This window comes from Cyprinus carpio, chromosome A2 (genome assembly GCF_018340385.1).
Source record: "Cyprinus carpio isolate SPL01 chromosome A2, ASM1834038v1, whole genome shotgun sequence".
NCBI classification, from domain to species: Eukaryota; Metazoa; Chordata; class Actinopteri; order Cypriniformes; family Cyprinidae; genus Cyprinus; species Cyprinus carpio.
Window position 1 is genome coordinate 14,972,514 of NC_056573.1, and position 24,198 is coordinate 14,996,711.

At 35.3% G+C, this 24,198-nt stretch overlaps 1 protein-coding gene across 4 annotated transcripts; it reads left to right on the forward strand.

The window, feature by feature from the left end:
- Positions 1 to 573: 573 nt before the first annotated feature.
- On the forward strand, positions 574 to 24,147 carry LOC109055138 (M-protein, striated muscle-like). 4 transcript variants are annotated; one of them, XM_042774693.1, is made up of 38 exons: positions 574 to 738; positions 1,259 to 1,524; positions 3,959 to 4,081; positions 5,343 to 5,520; positions 5,728 to 5,885; positions 5,989 to 6,081; positions 6,303 to 6,391; positions 7,021 to 7,056; positions 7,254 to 7,415; positions 7,594 to 7,755; positions 8,677 to 8,818; positions 8,892 to 9,091; positions 9,182 to 9,238; positions 10,032 to 10,156; positions 10,233 to 10,416; positions 11,126 to 11,300; positions 11,458 to 11,579; positions 13,435 to 13,631; positions 13,784 to 13,910; positions 14,552 to 14,727; positions 15,007 to 15,121; positions 15,227 to 15,383; positions 15,631 to 15,737; positions 16,015 to 16,059; positions 16,176 to 16,312; positions 16,420 to 16,564; positions 17,271 to 17,330; positions 17,411 to 17,478; positions 17,584 to 17,709; positions 19,285 to 19,350; positions 19,595 to 19,682; positions 21,213 to 21,251; positions 21,401 to 21,506; positions 21,732 to 21,895; positions 22,098 to 22,134; positions 22,391 to 22,413; positions 22,666 to 22,721; positions 22,814 to 24,147. In XM_042774693.1, exons 2-38 carry the CDS (start codon positions 1,391 to 1,393, stop codon positions 23,072 to 23,074), a joined length of 4,440 nt encoding a protein of 1,479 aa, XP_042630627.1. In that variant the 5' UTR covers positions 574 to 738; positions 1,259 to 1,390; the 3' UTR covers positions 23,075 to 24,147. The 4 variants fall into 4 exon arrangements, with proteins under 4 accessions (XP_042630627.1, XP_042630628.1, XP_042630629.1 ...); XM_042774694.1 differs by lacking the exon at positions 19,285 to 19,350 and having other exon boundaries at positions 575 to 738; XM_042774695.1 differs by lacking the exon at positions 1,259 to 1,524 and having other exon boundaries at positions 575 to 738.
- The last annotated feature ends 51 nt before the right edge of the window (positions 24,148 to 24,198 follow it).

The following is a 24,198-nucleotide window of genomic DNA, read 5'->3' on the forward strand; positions in this document are numbered from 1 at the left end:
TAGCTAAGCTCAGTTTAATTCTACTTTAAATAAATCAACTTAGCTAAATTACAATTTAAGCTTTTATCAATGTGATTAAAATAATGGATTTTTTTTTTTAATATTTTAGTTGTGTAATCTAAAAACAGCAAACAGTTTGTATACGTATCAGAAATAATCAATACAATTTATATCTCAGATATAATATACTAGCTGTTATAAAGTTTCGATGCTTCAATTTTAATGCACTCTGTGTCCATTTGGAATTTGCTTTGCCAGGAAAATGACAGTAATGAGATAAATGACCAACTGTGGTAAAAACGCAAAATTAACATATTGTTTAATGGAATGTTTAAAATAATAATAATAAAAAAAATTTCACACCCAATCACTTCTGTTCTACTAGAAGTTGATTTCATGCTGCTCGAGGCCTAACAGCAGTCTTGTGATATTCCTTTAATAAAATATTGTTGCGTTGCCTTTGTTGTCTAATTGTGTTCATAAATTGAATTACGCGCGTTTCCAAAGTTCACATGTTGAAACTGCCAGCCCCTTAGTCGGGATCTATATTTAACAGATCTAGTGGCCATACAAGGTCGTGGCTGGACGCTGCAATCTGCAGAGTAGCAGCATTATTTTTGTTCAGTGAAGTCCCGTCCCGTCGGCTGCCCCAAACCCGCCGCTGTGTCTGGATTTTTACTGACTTCTCATTTTTTGGAGCTTGTACCTTCTTCTTTTTGCAAAAGAAACTTTGACTTGGTAAGTTACTTTGTATTTCTAATCGAGGCTAGCTCCGAAAATAATGTGTTACTCATCCAATTATCTGTAACAGCTTAGTCTAAATTTATGAATCAGTTACCATCACAACAGACAAAACTAATTGCTCTTATAATTGTATGGTGTCTGATATTATACTTTGAATAGCTGCTAGGAACAGTTTTGTATGACCATGTAGCCTATTTTTTTATTTTATTTTTTTGCCATTGTGATATTAAGTAATTTAAATTATTTATGTTTTTTTTTTACTTGAACAAGAATGTGTCTGTTACCATTTTGGGACAGTAAACAAAGATACAGACCGCTGTCTTGGATATGTGTGTTGGCCCATACAGTATTCCTGAAAAATACATGAAAGCCAAAACTGGAGTTTACACTCAAAAAGAAAAAATGCATAAAAAGTATGCATTTAGATGAACAACTTTTGACTGGGGCAGTACCATTAAAGGGACATCAACATACCCCAGTACCCCTCATCAATGTTTTTTTTTTCTTCTCCCAGTTTACATTCATGATTAAAATTGTAAGTGTTTGGAGTCATATGCATTTGAATTAAAATTCATTGGGAATTGTACTTGAGACTGCAAGCGGAGAGAGAAAGGGGTCATTGGGACGATCTAAAAAGCACTTCAGGATGTCAGAATCCTTAAAACTACAAAAGGAACAGCAGCAGCGGGACCTTGAGACGCACTATGAGAGCACCTATCACCAAGGCTCCCTGTCATCTGTTAGCCGCCAGTCTTATGCTGCGTATGTGAGCAGTCATGGGTAAGCGGACATGGGGACATTGTCCCTGTGCTCATGCTGCACTGAAGAATGGCCCCTGTAGAGCAACCCACTCACAAGTGCTGCTTTTTATATACCAGTGCTTTTATAACACATTCCATGCTGCTTACTTGAAAACGTGTGCATCATATGAAGTACCTACCATAACCCCTACTATAACCTTATGATGTTTGTTTGCTTTAAAACAGACCAGCAAAGTACGCTAATGCAGTTTTTTCATTATCTGTTATCAGTTTCAGTTTGTGATGACCACAAATGATGTCAGAGCTTAGTGATTGCAATAACAAAACAATAACTATAACCAATGACAACATAGATTCTAAAATCAAGTCATCTACAAAACAACTTTTTTTCTGTGGCAAATGCAGAGATATGTATTTTCATCTTTAGATATTTTTGTGTAAATAATCATTGGTGCTGTATGCAGATGCTGTTGTGTGCTGCAATTTAACAAGCAAAAATATCACATATAAACCTTATAAACAATGATATATGCTTTTGTAGAAGCCGTAAGTCACTGTCATTTAAGTTAAGTTTTAAGGTGTTTATTAGCTAAATTCCTGTTGAATAACTTAACTTCAGGATCACTTCACCAATCAGAGAAGTTACTGTTGCCATGGGAATGAATATTGCTTCTAAAGTGCTCAGCAGCAAACACCCACTCACGTGACACGAAGCAGATTTTGCCTACACTCTCAAACTGCTTATATATTTGTATATTGTATATATCTGTATCTGATAGTACAAACAGATGCGCTGTCTCACACTCTCTTCATTGGTAGGGCAAATATAGCTGTCTGACTGATTCTCCCTTTGTTTACACTATAATTGATTTGTAATGTTGTGATTTACCTCTTCACTAGTTGATATGGTTCATAGCTCAAAACTTTTTATTGATTTTTTTTTTTTTTTATTTTGTTGTGGATGGATTGAATGGAAAATGATTTGATTTGAAGAGACAGCTGAGTTTGCTTTGGCTTTTTTGCTTTCTTGATGCTCATATGCATTGGTACTATGTTTGTAAATAGGTCAGAATCCATTGTTAAAGAGGAACATATGTGCTTTTGAGTACTGGATGATGCCATCACCCTGTGGCTGGAAGAATTTGAGCCTCTGTGGGAGTGAGTCAAAGTTGTTAATGGTCTTAGAGATTATTTATGGTCACTGAAACTTGAAATCACAGTAGTTGAGCTGGACTGTAACTGTACATAAACTGTACAAGTTAGTTCATTCAAAAATGAAAATTCTGTCATCATTTTCTCACCCTTGTTTTGTTACAAGTCTGTATGATTTTCTTTCATTTGTGGGGCATAGAAGAAGACACTTTTGAAAGTCATACTGGCATGTAACGACATAATGCTAAATGATTAAACAATTTTAATTTTTGTTGTGCTATCCATTTAAGGTAGATCAATATTGGTGCTCTCAGAAATCTGATATTGTCATATTATTTACCAGTTATGACAATTTCTTAGTATTTCTGATGGTTGTTATTTGTGCAGAAATTGCCACATGTACGCTTTGAATATTTCAAACCAAACCCTGATATGGTTAATATAATTTTTTTAGAGTTGTACAATATGTTCCTGATCGCAATTTTAAATTGTTTGCCTATAGTTGTTCAAGAGAACAATTTGCAAAATATGCACTTTGTATTACTGTATTACTTATGAAGCAATCCACAGATGGATTGGAAGCCGCTGTAATCCCAAAATATTTTGTAACAGTCTAAGAGATAAAAGGATCATCCGCTCAAATAGCAGACAGAGCTCTATGTTTTATCTATAAATCAGTCCAAAGCTCATAATGCTGGTGGCAGTTGTGAGTGAGTGTCAGGATCATATGCATACTAAATGGTTTATCAATGGCTGACATGACATTTCAAGTAATGTTTGTTTCCAGCTGGTCATGATCTTTCTTGATCAAAATTTGCATTAAAAGATTAAAAAAAATGTAATGTAGTATTACTTTTTTTGGAATATTTTTGGTGTGCTAATGAGGAACGTTGTAACATGAATGATGTGCGCATACACAGTAACAATATCCTGGAGTAATTTATATTGATTTAATTGCTATAATAAGCTACAGTGCTGCTTATTTCAGGCTTTTTGAGATTTTTTTTTTTAATAAATTCTTAATATAGTGGATGTCTCTGCTAATATTTACCTTCCACTAACACACTAAGATTGGCTTTCAAGTGACTCTTTTCCATCCTATTTCATTAACCCTGATTAAATATTGAACATTTTGTTCCATTTGGCATTAGGAAGATTTAAGGAAAAAAAATAAATTAACATTAACATTTTTTTTTTTTGATGGAATAAATATTTTCAGCCATATATAAAATCTATGATGCATTTTGCCATATAATCCAACTGTTTGTTTGTTGGTGTTGTTGATGATCACTGTTGATTAGGCACAAGATTTCAAAGAAAGAGAAGAAACTGAGCGCTTTCTCTAAAAAAGAAAAGCGCCCGTACCTGGCTGTGGACAAAGAAGACGAAATCATTGGATACGTTGTGCCAGTCTTCAGAAGCAGGTGATCGCATAGTTTACTCACGAAATCTGTAACAATGGAGTTTTCATTTGATTATTACAGTTTATGTGTAATGTCTGTTTGTGAATGTTCTGTTGATTAAAATGTAATCTAATCAATTCATTTTGGCACACGGAAGAAGACATGCATTTTTTGAGTTGAGCAAATGTAAACTTATAACTATTATAATTATTGCTATTTTGTATTTTTAATTATGAAACTATATATGTGAGCCTGGACCACAAAACCAGTTTGAAACTGAGATGTATACATCATCTGAAAGGTGAATAAATAAGCTTTCCATTTATGTATGGTTTGTTAGGATCGGACAATATTTGATCGGGATACAAGTACAACTATTTGAAAATCTGGAATCTGACGGTGCAAAAAAATCTAAATACTGAGAAAATCGACTTTAAAGTTGTCCAAATGAAGTTCTTAACAATGCATATTAATAAACAAAAAATAGGTTTTGATATATTTTTGGTTTTTTATTTACAAAATTTTTTTTTTGGTAGTGATTTTTACTTCATGGAATTTGGTATTTTCTAAAATCGATAATTTTGACCCATACAATGTTTTTTTGGCTATTGCTAAAAATATACCCCAGCGACTTAAGACTGGTTTTGTGGTCCAGGATCACATATTTATTTGTCTAAATTGTATCTGTCCAATCAAATCACACCCTTCAAAGATCATTTGCTTTACACTGAAAAGAGAAAATTTAAATGTAATTGAGATACTATTATAGTTTTGAATTAGTATTAAAATCTAATATTTTTATTTACATTTTTTTATATTTTAATTTTAATAAATTTGTTGTGCATTTTTGTATTTTTTTTTTTATATGTTTAAATAGTTTTTATTAATTTTTATTTTAGTTTTAGTCGTTTTAGTACAGCACCTAAATGAAAATGAGAAATGTTGCCTTGGCAACTAGCTAAAATAAGTTGTTAAATACAGTATAATTTTTCTTTTATTTGTAGTAAATGTAATGTATATTAAGTAAATGTAATGAAAATGTATTTGTTATGGTTTTTGTCTCAATTAACTATATTAACCCTGACTGAAAATTCTGTCATCGTCTATACTTCATGTCTATGAAAACTCGTTAGACCTTTTTTAAGTTAAGGCAGGAGTTGATCCCAGGTCCCTTTGCTGACTAATTAAAAACTGTACGTCTAGACTAACATGGATCTCATATGTCAAAGAGTATTAGTCAATATTGGGTCAGGATGCTCATTAACTTAATCTTCTCGATTAGTCATTTGGCTACCCAGGATCTGATGGAGACTCAGGAGGAGGTGAAGGAGGAGGGTGTGGGGTATGTCGTCATGAGGAACCTGTTCTCCAGGGAGACCGGCTTCGAGATGAGAACTGTGAAGAAGTCCAGAGAGACCAGTTTGAGAGAATCTGCTGAACGCCTGGCTCTGAGCAGGAAGGTTTGACCTAAAATGTTTAACAAGATGCTTAAATAAAACATTGTACCTTTAACTGTCAAAAAAGTTTAGTGCAACTTTTTGTATGGCAAAACCGTATCTCGAGGCTTATTGTAACACAAATTTTTCTGATAGAACTATTCCAACAGTGTCAGTATTTATATGACTGTTTTGTCTTCGGGTCCTAATTAATGTAATTTTTTTACACAAATGCACGAGAAAGAGGAATTCCAAAAGAAGATGAATCCAGACAGTTTGACTCACCCCCCAGAGTTCATCGTGAAACCACGTGGCCAGACCGTGTGGGAGGGGAAGAGTGTGACGCTGCACTGCACAGTGGCTGGGTGGCCCAAACCCTGCGTGACCTGGTCAGAAACATTTCAATTCCAGCAGTACTGGATAGATATAATCATTAAACCTAGGTTTAATTGAACCCTGTTTTGTTTCTCTTCATCTAACTGTGCTTTTCAGGTACAAAAACAATGTTTTAATCGATGCTAAGGCTCACCCTGAGAAATACTTCACAGAGAGCCAATACAACATGCATTCTCTGGAAATCAAGAAGTAATGAAAGTTTTTGTTCATTTAATGATGTTTGTGAAAGTTTATTTGTGATTATTATATTTCACTAAATGCGTGGGATGATTTCATTTATTAGTAATATCAGAAGCACGGAAATGATAAGCATTAAAGGCATGACTGTTATTTTTTGATTCTGTTAAAATGATATGTTATATAACTATATTATATTTAAACTATATGGAAATTATTCTTGTGGGTTGCAGTTGTAATTTTAGCGATACTGCTGAGTACCGAATCTCTGCACTTAATGTGAAGGGAGAAAGTTCTGCGTTTGCTCCTCTCATTATTAAAAGTGAGTATTTCACTTTTTTAAAATGGATTTCAAATCTTCAATTATTTTTAAATAATGTTTTATGTGCAGTCTCAGAATCAAGCTGTTGTGCATTGGTGGCTCAGATCTTGCCAAAAATAAGGAGCAAATCAGGAAGACTGCATCTGCAGCATTTTTAACATGCATGATCAAACAATATTGTATTTTAATAACCTGAATTATTTTAGAAATTCTGTATATTTTTAGTTAATGAAGGACATAATTAAGGGGTCATCTGCTGCATGCCTAGAAGTTGAACTCTTAAAGGGATACTCAACAAGTGGAGTAACCCTTTAAGTCATTGTTTTGTCTACATTATTCTTATTACATTATAATTTATTTTAAGGCCCTTGCAGCTCCTCAGTTTGTCTGGTGTTATTCTAGAGCATCTTTCCACTGCCTCTGCACAGGCTAATGCTCTGAAATATCTTAACTGGGTCTTTATTATTTAAAATTGTTTGGTGTATCAATCATGTACACCAAGGTCAGCTGTAATCTCTAAAGAGAAGCAGCTGGTTGTGTTTGCAGTGCACCATGCAGTTATGCAGGTTCATTAAACATTTTTTCACTTTGAAAGCACTAAAACATTTATTTGCATATTCATTCTAAAGGATTCAAAGAAGGAGAAGAGGTGACTGGAAGGCCCCGTAAGTTTCCTGTACCATATAATTCTCTTTTATGCCCACATCTGTACTCATATAAAGCAAGTGCTTATATAAGTACAAATGTAATGTTTTGGTCTTTACAATAAATTGTACAGCTAATTTAAAACAGTTTCTTCATTCGAATGTGTATAATAGAAATTATTTGAGCTTTAAGCTGTTTCTATTCATATTCTGCTCAGATGGTTATAGCCCTGAATATGATGTGACCTTCAACACTACCATCATTGACAAGTTTGACGTTTCTTTTGGCCATGAGGGAGAGACCATGAGTTTGGGCTGTACAGTCATTGTCTACCCCACTGTGAAGCGCTACCAGCCAGAGATAGTGTGGTACAGAAATGGTAAGTATAAACGCTAAGTGCACAATGAAGTTATTGTGCATTTTAAAAAACTGCTTCCAAATTAACTGAAGCATAAATCACCATCTCCTAATCATTGTCCTCCTCTGTGCTCTTTATATGTCGGAACTATTAATTAAAATGCAGTTTACAATCTATAATAATACCTTTTCTTTATCAGGTGTCGTCTTGTCACCTTCTAAGTGGGTGCACATGCACTGGAGTGGTGAGCGAGCCACTTTGACCCTTGTGCATCTGAACAAAGAAGATGAGGGTCTTTACACTCTGCGTGTCAACACCAAGTCAGGCTTTGACACTCACTCTGCCTATGTGTTTGTCAGAGGTGAGTCCTGCATGTACACTTGTGCCGAGTAGTCTTAAGTTGAAAGGCAATGTCTTATTGTCCTTTCACAAGCTGTGTGCACTGTATCTTTAAGAGTTACCACATGTATTAGGTTTCTCTCTGGGAATGCTGCTTCTATCTTTGGATGATGGCACTAAAGGCAGTCAGTGTGAAGAACAAGTTACTCTATTGTTCAAAGGTTTGGGGTCGGTAACTTAAAAACTTTATAAATCAAAGAATCCTGAAAAAATAAGTTTCTTGGTTCAAAAGTATAAAAAAATTTGAGAACAACCGTTTTCAACTTTTCATAATATTAAGAAATGTTTCTTTAGCAACATATCAGCATATTAGAATGATTTCTGAAGGATCATGTGATCATGTGTGAAGACTGAATAATGACTGCTGAAAATTAAGCTTTGTTAACACGGGGATAAATTACATTTTAAAATAAATCAAATTGAAAATAACATATAATTATATTTAATAATATTTCTAAATATTATTGTTTTATGATCAAATAACTGAATGCAAAATAACTAAATGTCTAAATTTAAATGTACTGACCCCAAAGTCTAAAATTTCATAGTGTACACTTTTACAGAAAATCATAAATAAAATGTTAATATTTAATAGGTTTATTTATTTGAATATTAAAATCAGATTTTATCCATTTTATTTGATTTTAGGCTTGTTGTTGACTCGTGAATGATACTAAATAAATGTTTTTATGAAGCATTTGTTTTTGACATCATCTTATAAGCCCTTGAGGCTTACATGATTAGATCATTAAAACACTTCCAAAATTAAGAGAGAGCTGAAATTAGCTAGCTGCGTTCACAGAGCGGAGGCACTGTCATGTATCTTACTTCACCATAATTAGATATGACAGCAGGGTGCAAATCAAGCTGATTTGTGTATCAGATGCTGATGTGGAAGAGGAGGGGGTTCCTGTTGCTCCTCTTGATGTGCGTTGTCATGACGCTAATAAAGACTATGTGGTTGTTACCTGGAAGCAGCCAGCAGTGGAGGGCAGCAGTTCTATCATTGGCTACTTCATTGACAGGTGAGTAATATGCCATCAGCAGTGAGATCATAAAGCTCACATCAGTGTAACTCATTTAAATATTTCTTTACAGGTTGGAGGTTGGCACTCATCATTGGACCCAGTGTAATGACACTCCAGTGAAGTACGCCCGTTTTCCTGTCACTGGGCTTACTGAGGGCCGCTCCTACACCTTCAGGGTGCGAGCCCTCAACAATTCTGGTGTGAGCCGCCCGTCCCGGGCCTCTGACCCTGTAGTTGCCATGGATCCATCAGACCGTGCCTGTCTTAGAGGTGAAGGATATATGAATAAAGACTGGAGAACAAAGAAAAAACTGTATAACAAAGCCAATCAGTTTTTCTTATGAGTATGTTGTTTCACAGCTGGTCCCTCGGCTCCTTGGACTGGAATGATCAGATTCACTGAGGAAGACCCCACAGGTAAAAAATTACACTAACTTGATGATAACCTTTCATAATTTTGTCTAAGTATACTACTGTTCAAAAGTTTGGAGTTTGTAAGGTGTTTAATTATGTTTTTAAATGAAGTATCTTATGCTCAACAAGGCTGCATTTATTTCCCAAAAAATACAGTAAAAACAGTAATATTGTAATTATTATTACAATTTAAAATAACAGTTTTCCATTTGAATATATTTTAAAGTGCAATTTATTCTTGTGATAACAAAGCTGAATTTTCAGCAGCCATTACTCCAGTCTTCAGTGTCACATGATCCTTCAGAAATCATTCTAATATGCTGATTTGCTGCTGAAGAAACATTTATTATCATCAATGTTGAAAACAGTTGTGTTGTTTACTGTTTCTGATGAATAGATGAATGTTAGATTAATAAAAAGTATAAAAGAACAACATTCATAGAAATCATTTGTAACATTGTAAATGTCTTTACTGTCATTTTGATTTTAATGAGTCTTTGAATAAAAGTATAAATTTCTTTTAAAAGAAACTTTTGAACAGTAGTGTGAATTAAAAATGAAACATGGAAAACTCATTTTATCAGTTGTTTAGGCATAATCTAGGCATTGTCTTGGCATTGCAGCAAATATTATAAAAATTAATATTCATTTATAGATTTTCTACATTAGATTTAACAGTGTTATTAAATTATTAACTAAAGATTAACTTTAAGTAAGTGTTAGATGACAGCAAAGTCAATAGAGGAGAAATAATGTGTGAAAGTAACTGCAGCATTATTTCTCTTGTCTCTTTCAGTGGGGGTTGTTCCTGGTTCCCCTACTGACCTGGCTGTCACTGAGGCCACTAAGAGTTACGTGGTACTGAGCTGGAAGCCACCCATCCAGAGAGGACATGAGGGTGTCATGTATTATGTGGAGAAGGTGAGGTAGAATGAGTATTTAATATTTACCTTGAATCGAGATTTGCACATTTTTTGAATATTAAATCTTTTCCCAGTGTTTGGTAGGTACAGATACATGGCAGAGGGTGAACACCGGGATGCCAGTGAAGTCCCCTCGCTTTGCCCTGTTTGACCTTGCTGAGGGCAAATCTTACAGCTTCCGTGTCCGTAGCTGCAACTCTGCTGGAGTTGGAGAGTCGTCAGAAGAAACTGGGGCGACTACTGTGGGAGACAGATTAGGTTAGTATTAGCACTTGATACAAAAAAAGAAAAAGGGTTAGTGGCACATGTTCTGAATTGCATGATAGAGAGTATGTTTCAAGACTTCTCGAAGGTGTCATATTGCACACTTTCTAATCCTAAGTGGCATGAATTTGAGATGTGACCAGCAGTATCAGTTCAGGAAAGTACCACTCAAAGGTTTTGGGGTTAGTTATATTTTATTAATTGCCATTCCAGCAAGGATGCAATAATTGCATTAAAGTGACAGGAAAGAAGCATATAATGCTACAATAGATTTCTCCTTTAAATACAGTAAATGCTCTTATTTTGAACTTTCTATTCATCAAAGTATCTTGAAAAAATGTATCATGGTTTCCGCAAAAAATATTAAGCAGCACAAATGTTTTCAACATTGAAAATAATGAGAGAAATTATTGATAATCAGCAAATCTGCATGTTAGAATGAGTTCTGAAAGGTCATGTGACACTGAAGACTGAAGTAATGATGCTGAAAATTCAGCTTTGCCCTCACAGGAATAAATTACATTTTTAAATATATTAAAATAGAAAACAGTTGTTTTAAGATAAGAAATATAATTGCTCTTGATAAGAAATATATTTTGTTAATTAAAAATACAGATTTAATGAACATAAGAGACTTGTGAGTATGACTTGCCTTGAAATCAGATGAACGCCATCTTTTATTTTATAATTGCTTTTTTTTTAGACCTGCCCTCTGTCCCAGGACCTGTTATTCCCATCAGAAACACTGACACATCTGTGGTTGTGTGCTGGGGGGCATCTAAGGAGGTTAAGAATCTGGTGGGCTATTACATCGAGGTCAGCGTCAGTGGCAGTGGTGTGTGGGTTCCCTGCAACAACAAGCCAGTCAAAGGCACTAGGTATGCCAATCAAGTGACCTGAGATCGAAAACTGCTATAAATGTGCATTGTTATTAAAACGACTTTTTTCTTATAAATTACAATAAAGCAGTTTATAAAGATATGTATACCAGGATATTATTATGTAACTGGTCATAACTTGTGTTCTGTTGTGCAGGTTTGTGTGCCACGGGTTGAACACTGGAGACAAATGCGTATTTAGGGTGAAGGCTGTGAATGCTGCAGGATACAGTGGAAGCAGTGCTGAATCTGAGGCCTGCATTGTACAAGCAAGCATTGGTGAGTATTGTTGTTTATAGCAGAAGTCTTGAACCTTTTTAAGGCCTAGGACCTCTTGGTGGATTTAGAGACTGAACAAGTGTAACTAACAAGTAGCATGGCCTATAATTTACATACTTAGTTATGTTTACATAGCAAAATAGTTATTTTACATTTTAATTTTTGCCAAATAAATTTTAATCTGAGAGAGGCACAATTAAATATTTATCTAAACTTTAGCCTTATATAAAAAAAAATTGAAGGGACAGTTCACCCAAAAATGAAAATTCTGTCAACATTTACTCATTATCTACTTGTTCCAAACTTGTATGAGTTTCTTTCATTTGCCGAACACAAAAGAAGATATTTTGAAGAATGCTGGTAACCAAACAGTTGACAGTAGCCATTGACTTCCGTAGTATTTTTTTCAATTTCATTTCAACTGTTTGGTTACCAGTGTTCTTCAAAATATCTTCCTTTGTGTTCAGCAGAAGAAAGAAACTCAAACAGGTTTGGAACAACTTGAGGGTGAGTAAATGATGACAGAATTTTCATTTTTGGGTGGACTATCCCTTTAATTTGAAGCCTGTGTGTAATGCATTCAGTCTGTATATTTCATGTTGTCTACTGTTGTAACATTTCATATCTTTCCCTGATGTGTGCCAGCACTTAGCACCATACTGTCCTTGACCAGTACAAACCATCCTCCAGATTCACTCTATATGTGCAATACCTTCTCACTTAGCCTTCAATGCCATTCTAAAGTCAAGATTATACTGCATATATCGGCTGTGCTATTCATACTTTGCATACCACCAAGCTAAAAACACAAAGCCTGCATGCTGCATGAACATCTTATTAAAGCTAGTCCTGCCTCTGCGTGCCCTGCCCTGCTATCAGAACTCCTTTAATTCCCTCAGAAACACAAAGTCATTATTTGAGTGTATCCTGTGTGACACAAACATCGAGGTACTAAGATTAACAAAGCAGTCATGTGAAAGAGACAATAGAGGAATCTTGTTTACTATCCCAGACTGCAAAATGCACGTTGATTGAAAATCAGACATTGTGCCTCTGTTGTCATGCAGGTATGTCTGTGGTGTATGTCTGTTTGGTGAATAACTGCAGGGTGTGTGATGCAAACCCGTGCATGAGCAGGGTGGGTGGGAGAACAAGTTGAGCGAAGGTCATCCTACGTCCTGAGCACTGTAAGTATAGACCTGTTCAGACTGTGGCTGATACGTGTATCATTATGTGTCATGGACAGGTGGATGAATCTTGGTCACAAGTTTTGAATTGGTTTATTTTCAAAACTATAAGCACCCCCCCCCATTCATTCTCTAAATTACTGTACTGTATTTCAGTTATGAAAATGGACACATAGTGAAATATTTTCAATAATAAATAATATTTTTGTACTCCAGTTAAGGGAATGAAGTTTAGATTTCAGTAGCTTACTTAATATATTTATTTTTGTATTACGATTTAAAACAACGTCACAACATGATGATTTTTTTTTTAAGTCTTAAAGAGATTTTAGTAATAGACTTAATTTTAAAAAAAAATCTAAAATATAATTTCTTTTTTTTTTTCTACTGATTTTGTGGTTATATTTAACTGAACAGCATGAATATATTTATTGTTATTTTGACTCTGCATTGTTCAATAAAATGCAGAATGTGTGTATAAAATAACAAATAAAATAACAACAAAATGTAATGATTTAGTATTAAGAGAACATAACAGCTAAATTTCAGGTCAACAGGCTTTGATATCTATGCTGATGTTCTAAATTAATTCTTTGTTTGGGTAACAGACGTAAACAGTCAATGTTTGGATGTTTTGTTGAGCTAAACTAAGTCTTGTCCTTCTGCAGCTGTTCCAAGCCCCCCCACCGGTGTGACCCTGCTGGAGAGGGTCCGTGACTACATGGTGCTGGGCTGGCAAGCTCCTGCTAAAACTGGTGGAGCAGACATCAGAGGTTACTACCTGGATTACAGAACAGTGAAGAATGGAGTCACAAGCAAGTGGCATGAAATTAACCTCCAGACAGTCACTGGGACATCTTATAAAGTAGGTCATGATGTCACAGTGCTGGATTTATGACAATTTGTGGATTTATTTAGTTTTATAAAATAAAAAAAACTTTGATAAAGTTAGCAATTTAGATCACAATGCGCATGCTGCTGAAGACTGATCTAAATATTGCTGTCTTATTGATTTAGGTGACAGACCTGAAGGAAAACGTATTCTACCAGTTCCAGGTGCGTGCAGTCAATCGGGCTGGTATTAGTGAATCTTCCATACCCACGGTCCCCTTGGAGTGCAAGGAATGGACTGTGGCTGTTCCAGGTAAGCCAGTCAGCATTTATATCAGGCAATGACATTTTTATACATATACATCCTTGTGTAAACCAGTTTATGGGAGAGATTATAATGGGGAGGACTCCTTTTATCCACACCAATATTCAAGACCTTATGACTTTTCCAGCTGTTCGGATTCAGATTTTTTTCTTAGAATTTCTAACCAAATAAAACATTTTAGAGCTTGTAATAACTATAAAAATGTTATTCATTATACATATGACCATGGAATTTTATTCGAATGACCAACATTTTATTTATTTTACCTGCTCTAGAAATTATAATTTTATCAATAATTTATTTATGCTTTGTTTTGATTTGTCACATATTTTTCAGGCCTTGAGTCCACCTTGGGAGTTAATTTTATTTTTTAAATAGATTTTAAATAAATATTTTTTTAAAAAATGTGTATAAAATGTTGTTGAAATGTAAAAGTAATTTACATTCCTTAGGATTAATAGAAGCTGTCCTGTATATGAATTTTTTATGTTTGATGTGGTTGATGATGATTTTGATTTGAAACTGAAGGGACTTTGGTTCAGTTTAGCCAGTTCTTTTGACCATTTACCTGCTGCGGTGATGTATCACAGGCATTTCTTGGTGTGCATTTAACTTTTCAACAAACCCAGGCCCTGCTCATAGCCTCCGTGTCCAGGAGGTGCGTAAAGACTCTATGGTGCTTCTGTGGGAACCACCTACATTCAGTGGCCGCAGTCCTGTGACTGGATATTATGTGGACTATAAGGAAGAGAATGGCAGATGGAGATGTGTCCAAGAGAGATCCACAAAAAATACTTACATGAAGGTAATAAATTCGATTTCTTTTTGTGAGTGTGAGTGTTTTAGTTCTCAGTTTAGTCATTAATTGTAACAGTATCTAGTTCAAGTTCTGTTTTTAGAAAGGAGACAGACCTGTTCCCAGTGCTTAATTGCAGTTAATAGAACTGGCTTTTACTTTAAATTATGTTTTTAATGTTTCTTTATTTTTAGTGTTGAAACATTTATTTGTTATTCAAAAGAAAAGAAAGAACAAAATGGAACAAAATGGCTTTTTACTCATAATAGTTTTCTCTGTTTGATAAAGGTAACTGGTCTCCAAGAGGGTGTTTCATACAGGCTGCGCATCCATGCTAAGAATGTGGCAGGTGTAGGTGGACCCTCAAAGGAAACCGATGCAATTTTGGCTGAGACCCGCCCTGGTGAGATGTTTTTCAAGAACATGGATACAGCTGTTTGTTAAGGAAAACATCTGTCACTCACCACCTGCATTTCTAGTTTTGTTACACATGTTGGGTTCTCCTCAGGAACCAATGAAATTATGGTAGATGTGGACGACGATGGTGTGATCTCTCTGATCTTTGAGTGCTCCGATCTTAAAGGGGACTCTCAGTTTGTGTGGTCTAAAAACTACAAGGCCTTCACTGACACTTCCCGTCTCACCGTTCAGACTTCTGGGGGCAAGTAAGTTGACTTCTAAACTAATACAGTCTTTTTCATATTTTGTTGAGATTGATTGTTTTTATGTTTGGATACCCAAATAACATACATGTAAAGAAATAATAATAAAATTCCTCTGACTTAATCAAAAGCCAATAGATGAATTCAAATTTTCCTGTATATTATATTATATGGAATGTAAGGGTTAACTAGATGTATTATTTGTGTTATGCATTATTGTTGACAGAACCATGCATTTTCCTTTATGCAGGTCCAGAGCCATCTTTAATGACCCATCGTTGGAAGACTTGGGCACTTACTCCTGTGTTGTGACCAACACTGATGGTGTTTCTTCCAGCTACACGCTCACTGAGGAAGGTGAGTCACTTTTCTTTAATATGCGGTTGCAGACAGTGATATTCCATCCTATTACATTTCTTTGAGTGACATTCATGATTAAGAAGGGAACACAAGGTAATCACTACTTCTTAAGGTCAGCTGAGAGCACAGCAGCTGCTGATTCCTTTTCCATAAACAATAAATAAATGATTCCGCACAACAAATAATTCATGTAAATTATTTTTCTCATAGTTGAGTAAAAAAGCACATGATGCAAGCTTTGTTGATTACATGCAATGTTATTTACTTTTTGTAGGACTTAAGCGCTTGTTGGATATCAGCCGTGACCACCAGTTCCCCAGTAAGTATTTTACCTAGACCTACTCCAGAATTTTTTAGTATAGTCAATATGCATACTTAATATACATTTTCCAATCAGTAGGTTGTTGTAGGTTAATTGTGAGCAATTTTGTGCAGTAATTCCATTTAAAAGTGAAATGGCCATTGAGCTGCAGGAGAAGGGCCGTGTGCGTCTCTGGGCCGAAGTTGCCAAGTTTACTTCTAACTGCCAAGTGGAGTATGTATTCAATGATAATATCATCCGTGAAGGAAAGGTAAGTCATATCAGAACATTTTAGCTCCAGTGGACTTCACAAACTAACATTAGTTATCATGCAAACTTGGAAAGCACACATGATCATGTTGTATTTTGTTTTTTTAGAAGTACACAATGAACTTTAACAAAACCACTGGCATTATTGAGATGTTCATGGACTCACTGGAGGTTACTGATGAAGGAACCTTCACATTTAACCTTGTTGATGGTAAAGCAACTGGTCGCACCAGCTTAGTGCTGATTGGAGAAGGTGAGATCATGTATTAATTTGTTTATTTTTTAGTCACTTAATATTTAGTATTCCTACAACTTATAGGTACAAACTAATATATATATGTATATATATATGTAAAACAAAAGTGCAGTAAGCAAATAGATAAATTCTGAGATGTCCAAAAGTCTGAAACCACTAGTGAAAATACTTATATTTCATAAATCATAATTTCTTTAATTAAAAAAAAATCATAATTTTTCTGTCACTCATTTTCACTCATATTGTTTTGAGTAAATGATAATATTAGTAATTATTATTATTAGTAGTATTATTAATATTATTATTATTAGCATAACAATTTGAGTAAATAATAAGTGACAGTCTTAAGTATTTCTCCTTGCTCTCACATCATAACTTTGTTTGTTTTAATTTTTAATTAAATCACTTTAAATTAGATTTTGAATCCCAGATTTGGACCCCACCATATATTTGTGTTTAACCCATTATGCAAACTAGTTAACCACAGCACATCTCACTAGTACAGCAACCTAACAGAGCTTTATATCAGTATGTCCTGTAGAGGGCAGAAGAGTACCGTTTATAACTCCAAATCGTGGGGTGTCAAGAAATGTGTTCTAGCTTTGTGGAATGCTTATGAATGGACAACAGAATTCAGCACTCAAAATAAGCTGTATTCTGCATGCTTTGATCATTTTCTTCCATTTATAATGCTATTTTACAGAGTTTGCAGAGCTTCAGAAGAAATCTGAGTTTGAGAGAGCAGAGTGGGTCAGAAGGCAAGGTACACTGTCTTTACACTGTATTTTTTGTGTTAAATCTCATTTTAGTTGTTGAATGTCTAAAAAACATTCTCCCACACAGGTCCTCACTTCGTGGAGTATCTCAGTTTCGAGGTCACCCCAGAATGTGATGTGCATCTGAAATGCAAGGTAAGACTCTAGGAATCAAAGATGAGAATGTGAAACAATCTGTCAGTGCTTCAGGTTGAAAAGATGCTTGTTAAAATCCTCTTTTCGATCTTTCTCCTGCTATAGGTTGGAAACATCAAACCTGCCACTGAGATTGCCTGGTTTAAGGATGGAATTGAGATTGAAGAGGATGATGAGGATGCTAAGAAGATTAAAAAATCAGATGAAGTGTTGACCTTTGACATTGGCAAGGTCAGACTTGGTTGGGCAAAGATGAGAGTGTTTTCATGCTGCGATTTCAGGATCCATTTGATTTTGAATGCATTTTTTGCTTGATGCAGTATCATACATATGCTACAGGCTTTGCTACGCTAAAAGCCACTTTTCTCTCTGACACACGGACTCATAAATGATGAGATATTTGCATAGTACTGAAGAATACATTTCTTTTCTTTATTCCTTTAGACATGAGGAGATAAAAGTTATTTTTATTACATCTCAAAAGCTTTCCTGAAAAGTAATAGTCAGTGTTTAAAATCAGCATGAAATGAAAATGTACTTTCTTAATACATGCTCCTGGTCTTATTTTGCATGATTCATATGTATTTTTTCAATGAAAAAATGGTCTTCGGATTCTTTTATCCACATTTAATAACTTGCTCTGCCTCTAAAATTCCTTTCATTTTTGTCCGACATCACCTACGTTAATAACTAACAGCCAAATAGCTACTTAGCTACTTAGGCTTAGGTTTAGGCTTGTTTTAGGCTTCTTTTTAGGTAATGCATCCTTTCAAAAATCTTCACAATAGTTAACACAGCAATGTAATGTTTATTTAATGAAGGATACAGCAATATTAGTAATAAAATCACATTATGGAAGTAAAATAGCCCTTGAAGGAATATATAATGGCATATTCACCTATGTTGGATTCTATATTTATCATGCTTATCATGCCCTGTACTTTGAACAGACAGGACGCAAAACCTATTCAATTAATTATGACTTTTATCAACATTTATGTCCAGATATCATAAATATATGGTCCTTCCGTGTGTGAACCTTGGTTTTTAAAGGAAGCCATTTCCTGAATTCAATCAGATTTGGATGGCAGTTTTGTAAAGTAATGCAAATTATCATAGTACTATCAATAAGGTGCCAGTCCTGCTGGACTGAGAGAGGGGTGGATAAGGGTTAGTTCCCCCAAAAATGAAAATTAGCTTGTGTTTTACTCACCCTCGCGGCATCCTAGGTGTATATGACTTTGTATTATATGACTTTCTTCTTTCAGACGAATCCAATCATAGTTATATTAAAAATTGTCCTGGCTATTCCAAGCTCTTTGTTTTTTGTCAGCGGGTGTTGCAGTTGAACAGTCCACAAGTCATCAAATAAAGATTGCACATCCGTAATAAAACGTGCCTCACATGGCTCCCGGGGGTGAATAAAGGCCTCCTGTAGTGAATCCATGCGTTTTTGTGAGAATAATATCCATATTTCAAAAGTAGCAGACATTTTCCTCTCACTTCCGTTATCTTCCGTTATCTGCTTTATTTGACGACTTGTGGACTGTTCAACTGCAAAACCCGCTGACTACAATGATAGAGCTTTGAATAGCCAGGGAAATTTTTAATATAACTCCGACTGGATTTGTCTGAAAGAAGAAAGCCGTATACACATAGGATGCTTTGAGGGTGAGTAAAACACAAGCTAATTTTCATTTTTGGGTGAACTAACCCTTTTAATGCATGCTGCAGAAGAGAGGCAAACTCCCTTGATACTCCTGTAGGGTGCGCTGGCATTAACTGCAATGTTTGTTTAATTCACAGCTTGTTATTAAGAGCGAAAAGACACAACGGAAACCCGCAACCGAAGAAAGTCCAAGCAAAACAAAAGTCTGGAGCTTTGATTATAAGTTGCCATCAGTGTGAATACGTTGTTACTTGTGATGGTGCTGTCTTTTCCTCACTTACTCTGTTGGCCTGCAGCATCCTCAGCAGGAGAAAAGCTTGGCTTTTCAGTCTTTCCTGTTTCGTTAATTTAAATGTTGTTCAAAAATCTTTTAACTTACGATTTGTACTGATAACACTAGTGCCCGGTGTGTGTCTGTGCCTCACTGTTCCCACAATTCCCCAACAGATTTCAAAGAAAGATGCAGGAGTATATGAGGTTAAACTAAAGGATGAAAGAGGAAAGGACAAAACTTTGCTGAACCTGACAGATGCAGGTAGGAGCCACTTTGTCACCGGGCCTGATCAAAATTCTTAATTTAAGGATTGGCATCCTTTCAGTTGAAATGAAATTTGCATTGAACTGGCCACGTCCCACTGGATGTTGAATTGAAATTTGAATTGGAATGACTGGTTGTGGAAATCCCTGATTTGCAATTCAAAGAAACTTAGCACAGACATACAACAGAATTTCATTAGTCCAGCACTAAAACAAGGCCAGAAAAACGACTCCATTAGGTGTTTTGCTGGTTTCTCTCCATATTATATATGTATATATAAATATTAATAATAATAATAATAATAATTTATTTAACATATTTCTAATTATTTTACATTCACTTTGCAGTTTTTGCAAAATGTTAATTATTTTACCAAAATAAGATAGATCATACAAAATGCATGTTATTTTTTATTTAGTACTGACCTGAATTATATATTTCACATAAAAGACATATTACATATTGTCCACAAGAGAAAATAAAAGTTGAATTTATATACCCCATTCAAAAGTTCAGCTTGATTCTTAATGCCAGGGTTCTTCAAATCCAGTCCTGGAGGGCCACTGCCTTACAGAGTTTAGCTCAAACTCGCTTAGCTGTGATTTTCTAGGGATCCTGAAGACCTTGATGAGCTTGCTCTGGTTTGATTGATTAGGGTTGGAGCTAAACTCTGCTGGGCATTGGCCCTCCAGGGCAAGAGTTGAGAAACACTGCTTAATACTGTGTTGTTACCTGGATGATCCACAGCTGTTTTTTGTTTTGTTTTGTAATAGTTGTTCTCGAGTCCCTTTGTCCTGAACCGTTAAACTGGTCCATCTTTTCACACTGAGGACCACTGAGGGACTCACTGAGGGGATACACAAAGGTTCAAACACTCACTGATGCTCCAGAAGGAAAACAATGCATTACGAGCCAGGGGTGTAAACTTTTGAACAGAATGAAGATGTGTACATGTTTCTTATTTTTTTGCATTTAGCACTGCCCTTCAGAAGCTACAGAAGATACTTATATGTTTCCCAGAAAATATGTTCAGTTTACCCTGATAATCAAATTCAAAAAGTTTTCACCTCCAGGCTCTTAATGCATCGTGTTTCCTTCTGAAGCAACAGTGAGTGTTTTTTTAACACTATGTGTTAACTTATTGTAATAGTTGCGTATGAGTCCCTCAGTTGTCCTCGGTGTGAAAAGATGAATCTCAAAATCAAACTTTATCAAAGGATAAAAATATACAAAAGATTCTGGAAAACCAAAGGATTTGTGGAACGTGAAGGATTTTTCTGAAGAAGAGCAGGTAGTTTAACTGCTCAGGACAAACAAGGAACTCATGAATGTAATGTAAAATTTTGACCAAAACAGTATATAATTCTATAATACAGGCTTCATACTGAAAAATTAAATACATAATGTTTATTCTTTAAATTTCTGTCTTTTTTTTTTTTAAAAGGCACCTATCAGTAATTTAATTGTTTTGTCTTTTTTCAGTTGACAGTCTATTTAAATATGATTATTACCTTTTCCCCCTATCAGGTTATCAAGCAGTGCTGAATGCAGTATTTAGAGTTATTGGTGAGTGTCTTGCCATCAGTCCTTCACCACTCAGCATTATTGAATGTACAGTAACTGGAGATGTTCCATTAGGAATGTGCTCTCAAGCACTTAAATCGGATCAGTGCATGTCATGTAATTTTCATGCATTTCTTCCTCTGTTCTTGCAGCCAATTCTTCAACCGAGCTCAAGGTTATGAGCACAGAACATGGAATCATTCTCTACTCATTCGTTGTGCACTATATTGAAGATCTCCGCATTGGCTGGCTTCACAAGTAGGCTTCCTGCCGCCCTTCTTTATTTACAAGTGTGTGTGGGCTGTTTTAATGTGACTTCAGTGTCACATTAGCCACATAAAAGAATATATTGAAACAAAATTTCTTCCCAAGACTAATCCAATCCAAAGTTTTGTCAATTTGTTTGTTCACTGTACCGTATCACCTCAAAAAACCATGGCCAATGACCTTGTGTGTTTTCCCTTTGTTTCTAACTGGTTCCAGAGAATCAAAGATCTCCCACTCAGACAGAGTGCAGTGTGGAGTCACCGGAGAACAGCTGTGGCTCAAAATTAACGAGCCCACTGAGAAGGATAAGGGCAAATATGCTATTGATATCTTCAATGGTCAAGGCAGTGTCAAGAGAGTTCTTGACTTGTCAGGACAAGGTAAGAGCTCAGGTGTTCCAACACAAGCGACCTTGCAGTACCTCTGCATTCATTATAGGATATTGTGAACTTATTTAGTTTACTGTAATTTATTGTATTTATTTGTATTATATATTATATTTAATTTTTTATCATTTATATACCTAGTATTACCTTTTTATATTATTCTGTTTTAATGATTTATTCCCCTATCATTACATAGTGTGGGAGGAAGCATTTGAAGAATTCAAGAGGCTGAAGTAAGTTTAAACTAATGAAAACCTTCATACTCTGTTAATGTGACAAGGATTTGCTCATTTTCTACTTTTTTATGGTCAAGACCTCCTTGCATAAGCTGTGAGAATAACACTAAAATAGACCACCCATGAGTGCGTCACAGGAGGCTTGCAGTGAAGCATTTCCTGATATTGAAAAGTGTGAGAAGCATGTATCAACTTTGGAGTCACTATTTAAAGAATTAAATAACTGTATGTTTGTCTGACTTTCCTTCCTCAGGGCAGCGGCCATAGCAGAGAGAAGTAAGTGATTGTCTTTGCTGTTATTATTGTGCACTGACATTGTGTACAGATTCACAATGTAATTCTATAAAAGCAATCCAATTTGAATGTTTCTGTTGCAGCATTATTATTCTGTGTTCAGTAGATGAAATTAAAATGCCTGAACAAACATTTAATCACAATTCATTTCTTTAGAGAGAACAAGTAATGATTTGGTTCATCGCATATTAAAGCTTCTTGAAACAGCTTATTCAATGGTTTGTGTATCTGCAGATCGTGCCCGTGTGGTGGGCGGCCTACCTGATGTAGTCACCATTCAGGAGGGCAAGGTAATAAAATCAATCAAATATGTGCATCATATTTCAAAAAAGAGTTTATTGATAATGTGGTCTGACATTTCATCCCTCTTCACCCTTTTCAGTCCCTTAACCTCACTGGCAATGTATGGGGTGATCCAGTTCCAGAGGTCAGCTGGGTGAAGAACGATAAACCGCTGTTGTCTGATGATCATTACACACTGAAGTTTGAGCACGGCAAGTTTGCCAGCATCACCATCGCTGCTGTTACAACCATCGACTCGGGCAAATACGCCCTGCTGGTGAAGAACAAGTATGGCACAGAGGCGGGAGAGTTTACCGTCAGTGTCTACATCCCAGAAGATGAAGCAGAGAAGAAGGAGTAAAGACACGCACAGAGGGAGAGAGGGGTTTAACAGATGACCTGTATACCTTCCAAAACATTTTAAGTCAAGCATGCCCACCCACAGTGCAATATTGTATGGTTTTCCCTTATATGAACATGTTGGTGATTAAAAAAAAAATAGTCCCAAATAATTTCCCAAATAATGTTACCGATATATGCTAGGCTTCTAGGCTTTTCACACTATACTTAACCCAGGATTAAAGGGATAGTTCATCCAAAAATGAAAATTCTGTCATTTTTTTAATCACCCTCAAGATGTTGAACACACACAATATTCTGGCTTGAGAAGTATAAAGTGTGAATTGCTAACCCGGGCTAATGTATGAACTGTATGGAAAAGTAAACATATTAAGGTGTTAATCTTACAATTGTGGTACCATAGGTATTTCTAATGTATAAGCCTAATGAAATATGGGCATTTCTTAATCTTGTGTTATTATTATTATTATTATTATTATTATTATTATTATTATTATTATCATTATTATTATTTTGCAAAGCCCATTTAGCAACTTATGATAAATGCATCTCATTGCTTTATGTAATCGCAGTGTACCTGCAGGTAATAAAGACACTTGGGTAAAACAATATTAACGTTTTGAATTAAAACGTTTTGGGTGTTGCTTATTTCTAAGCATAAACTGGAAATTGTGCAAAATTAGCATGTATCTCAACTGTTGTCTGATTTTAATTCAAATGGGTTGTGTAGTTTTCAGTGTCAGTCTACTGCTTTGTGAAAAATTCTCATTTAAGAGTTTTTTTTTTTTTAATTTTTTAATTTTAATTTTTTTTTTACTGGATTTGAAGTTTTATGATTTATTGTTGTATGTCTGCCGAAGCTTGATTAGTGCATTTTGTGTCTTTATATGTAAACATATAAACACAGTAAAGTCAGTTGGCACTGTTGCAAGGCAATCTGTGTAGATCCTTTGGATAACACAGGCACAGCTATTGTTAAGGTTTTGTTGCTTTCTGCTCATATCAGCTGACACAGATCTTAATCACAAAACCAACAGTCAGTGCTATGCAATAAATCTAACCAGTTGCGATGCAGAAAATGTGTTTGACTTGAAAACCTGCCAAACCTGGAGTATAAAGTCCTGC

Excerpts from the sequence above, each read along its gene's own strand:
- LOC109055138 (XM_042774693.1), top strand. The coding sequence starts at position 1,391 with ATGTCAGAATCCTTAAAACTACAAAAGGAACAGCAGCAGCGGGACCTT. Across the intron at positions 5,886-5,988 it reads CCCAAACCCTGCGTGACCTG|GTACAAAAACAATGTTTTAA; the intron begins GTCAGAAACATT and ends TGTGCTTTTCAG. Across the intron at positions 15,122-15,226 it reads TTTGGCTGAGACCCGCCCTG|GAACCAATGAAATTATGGTA; the intron begins GTGAGATGTTTT and ends GGTTCTCCTCAG.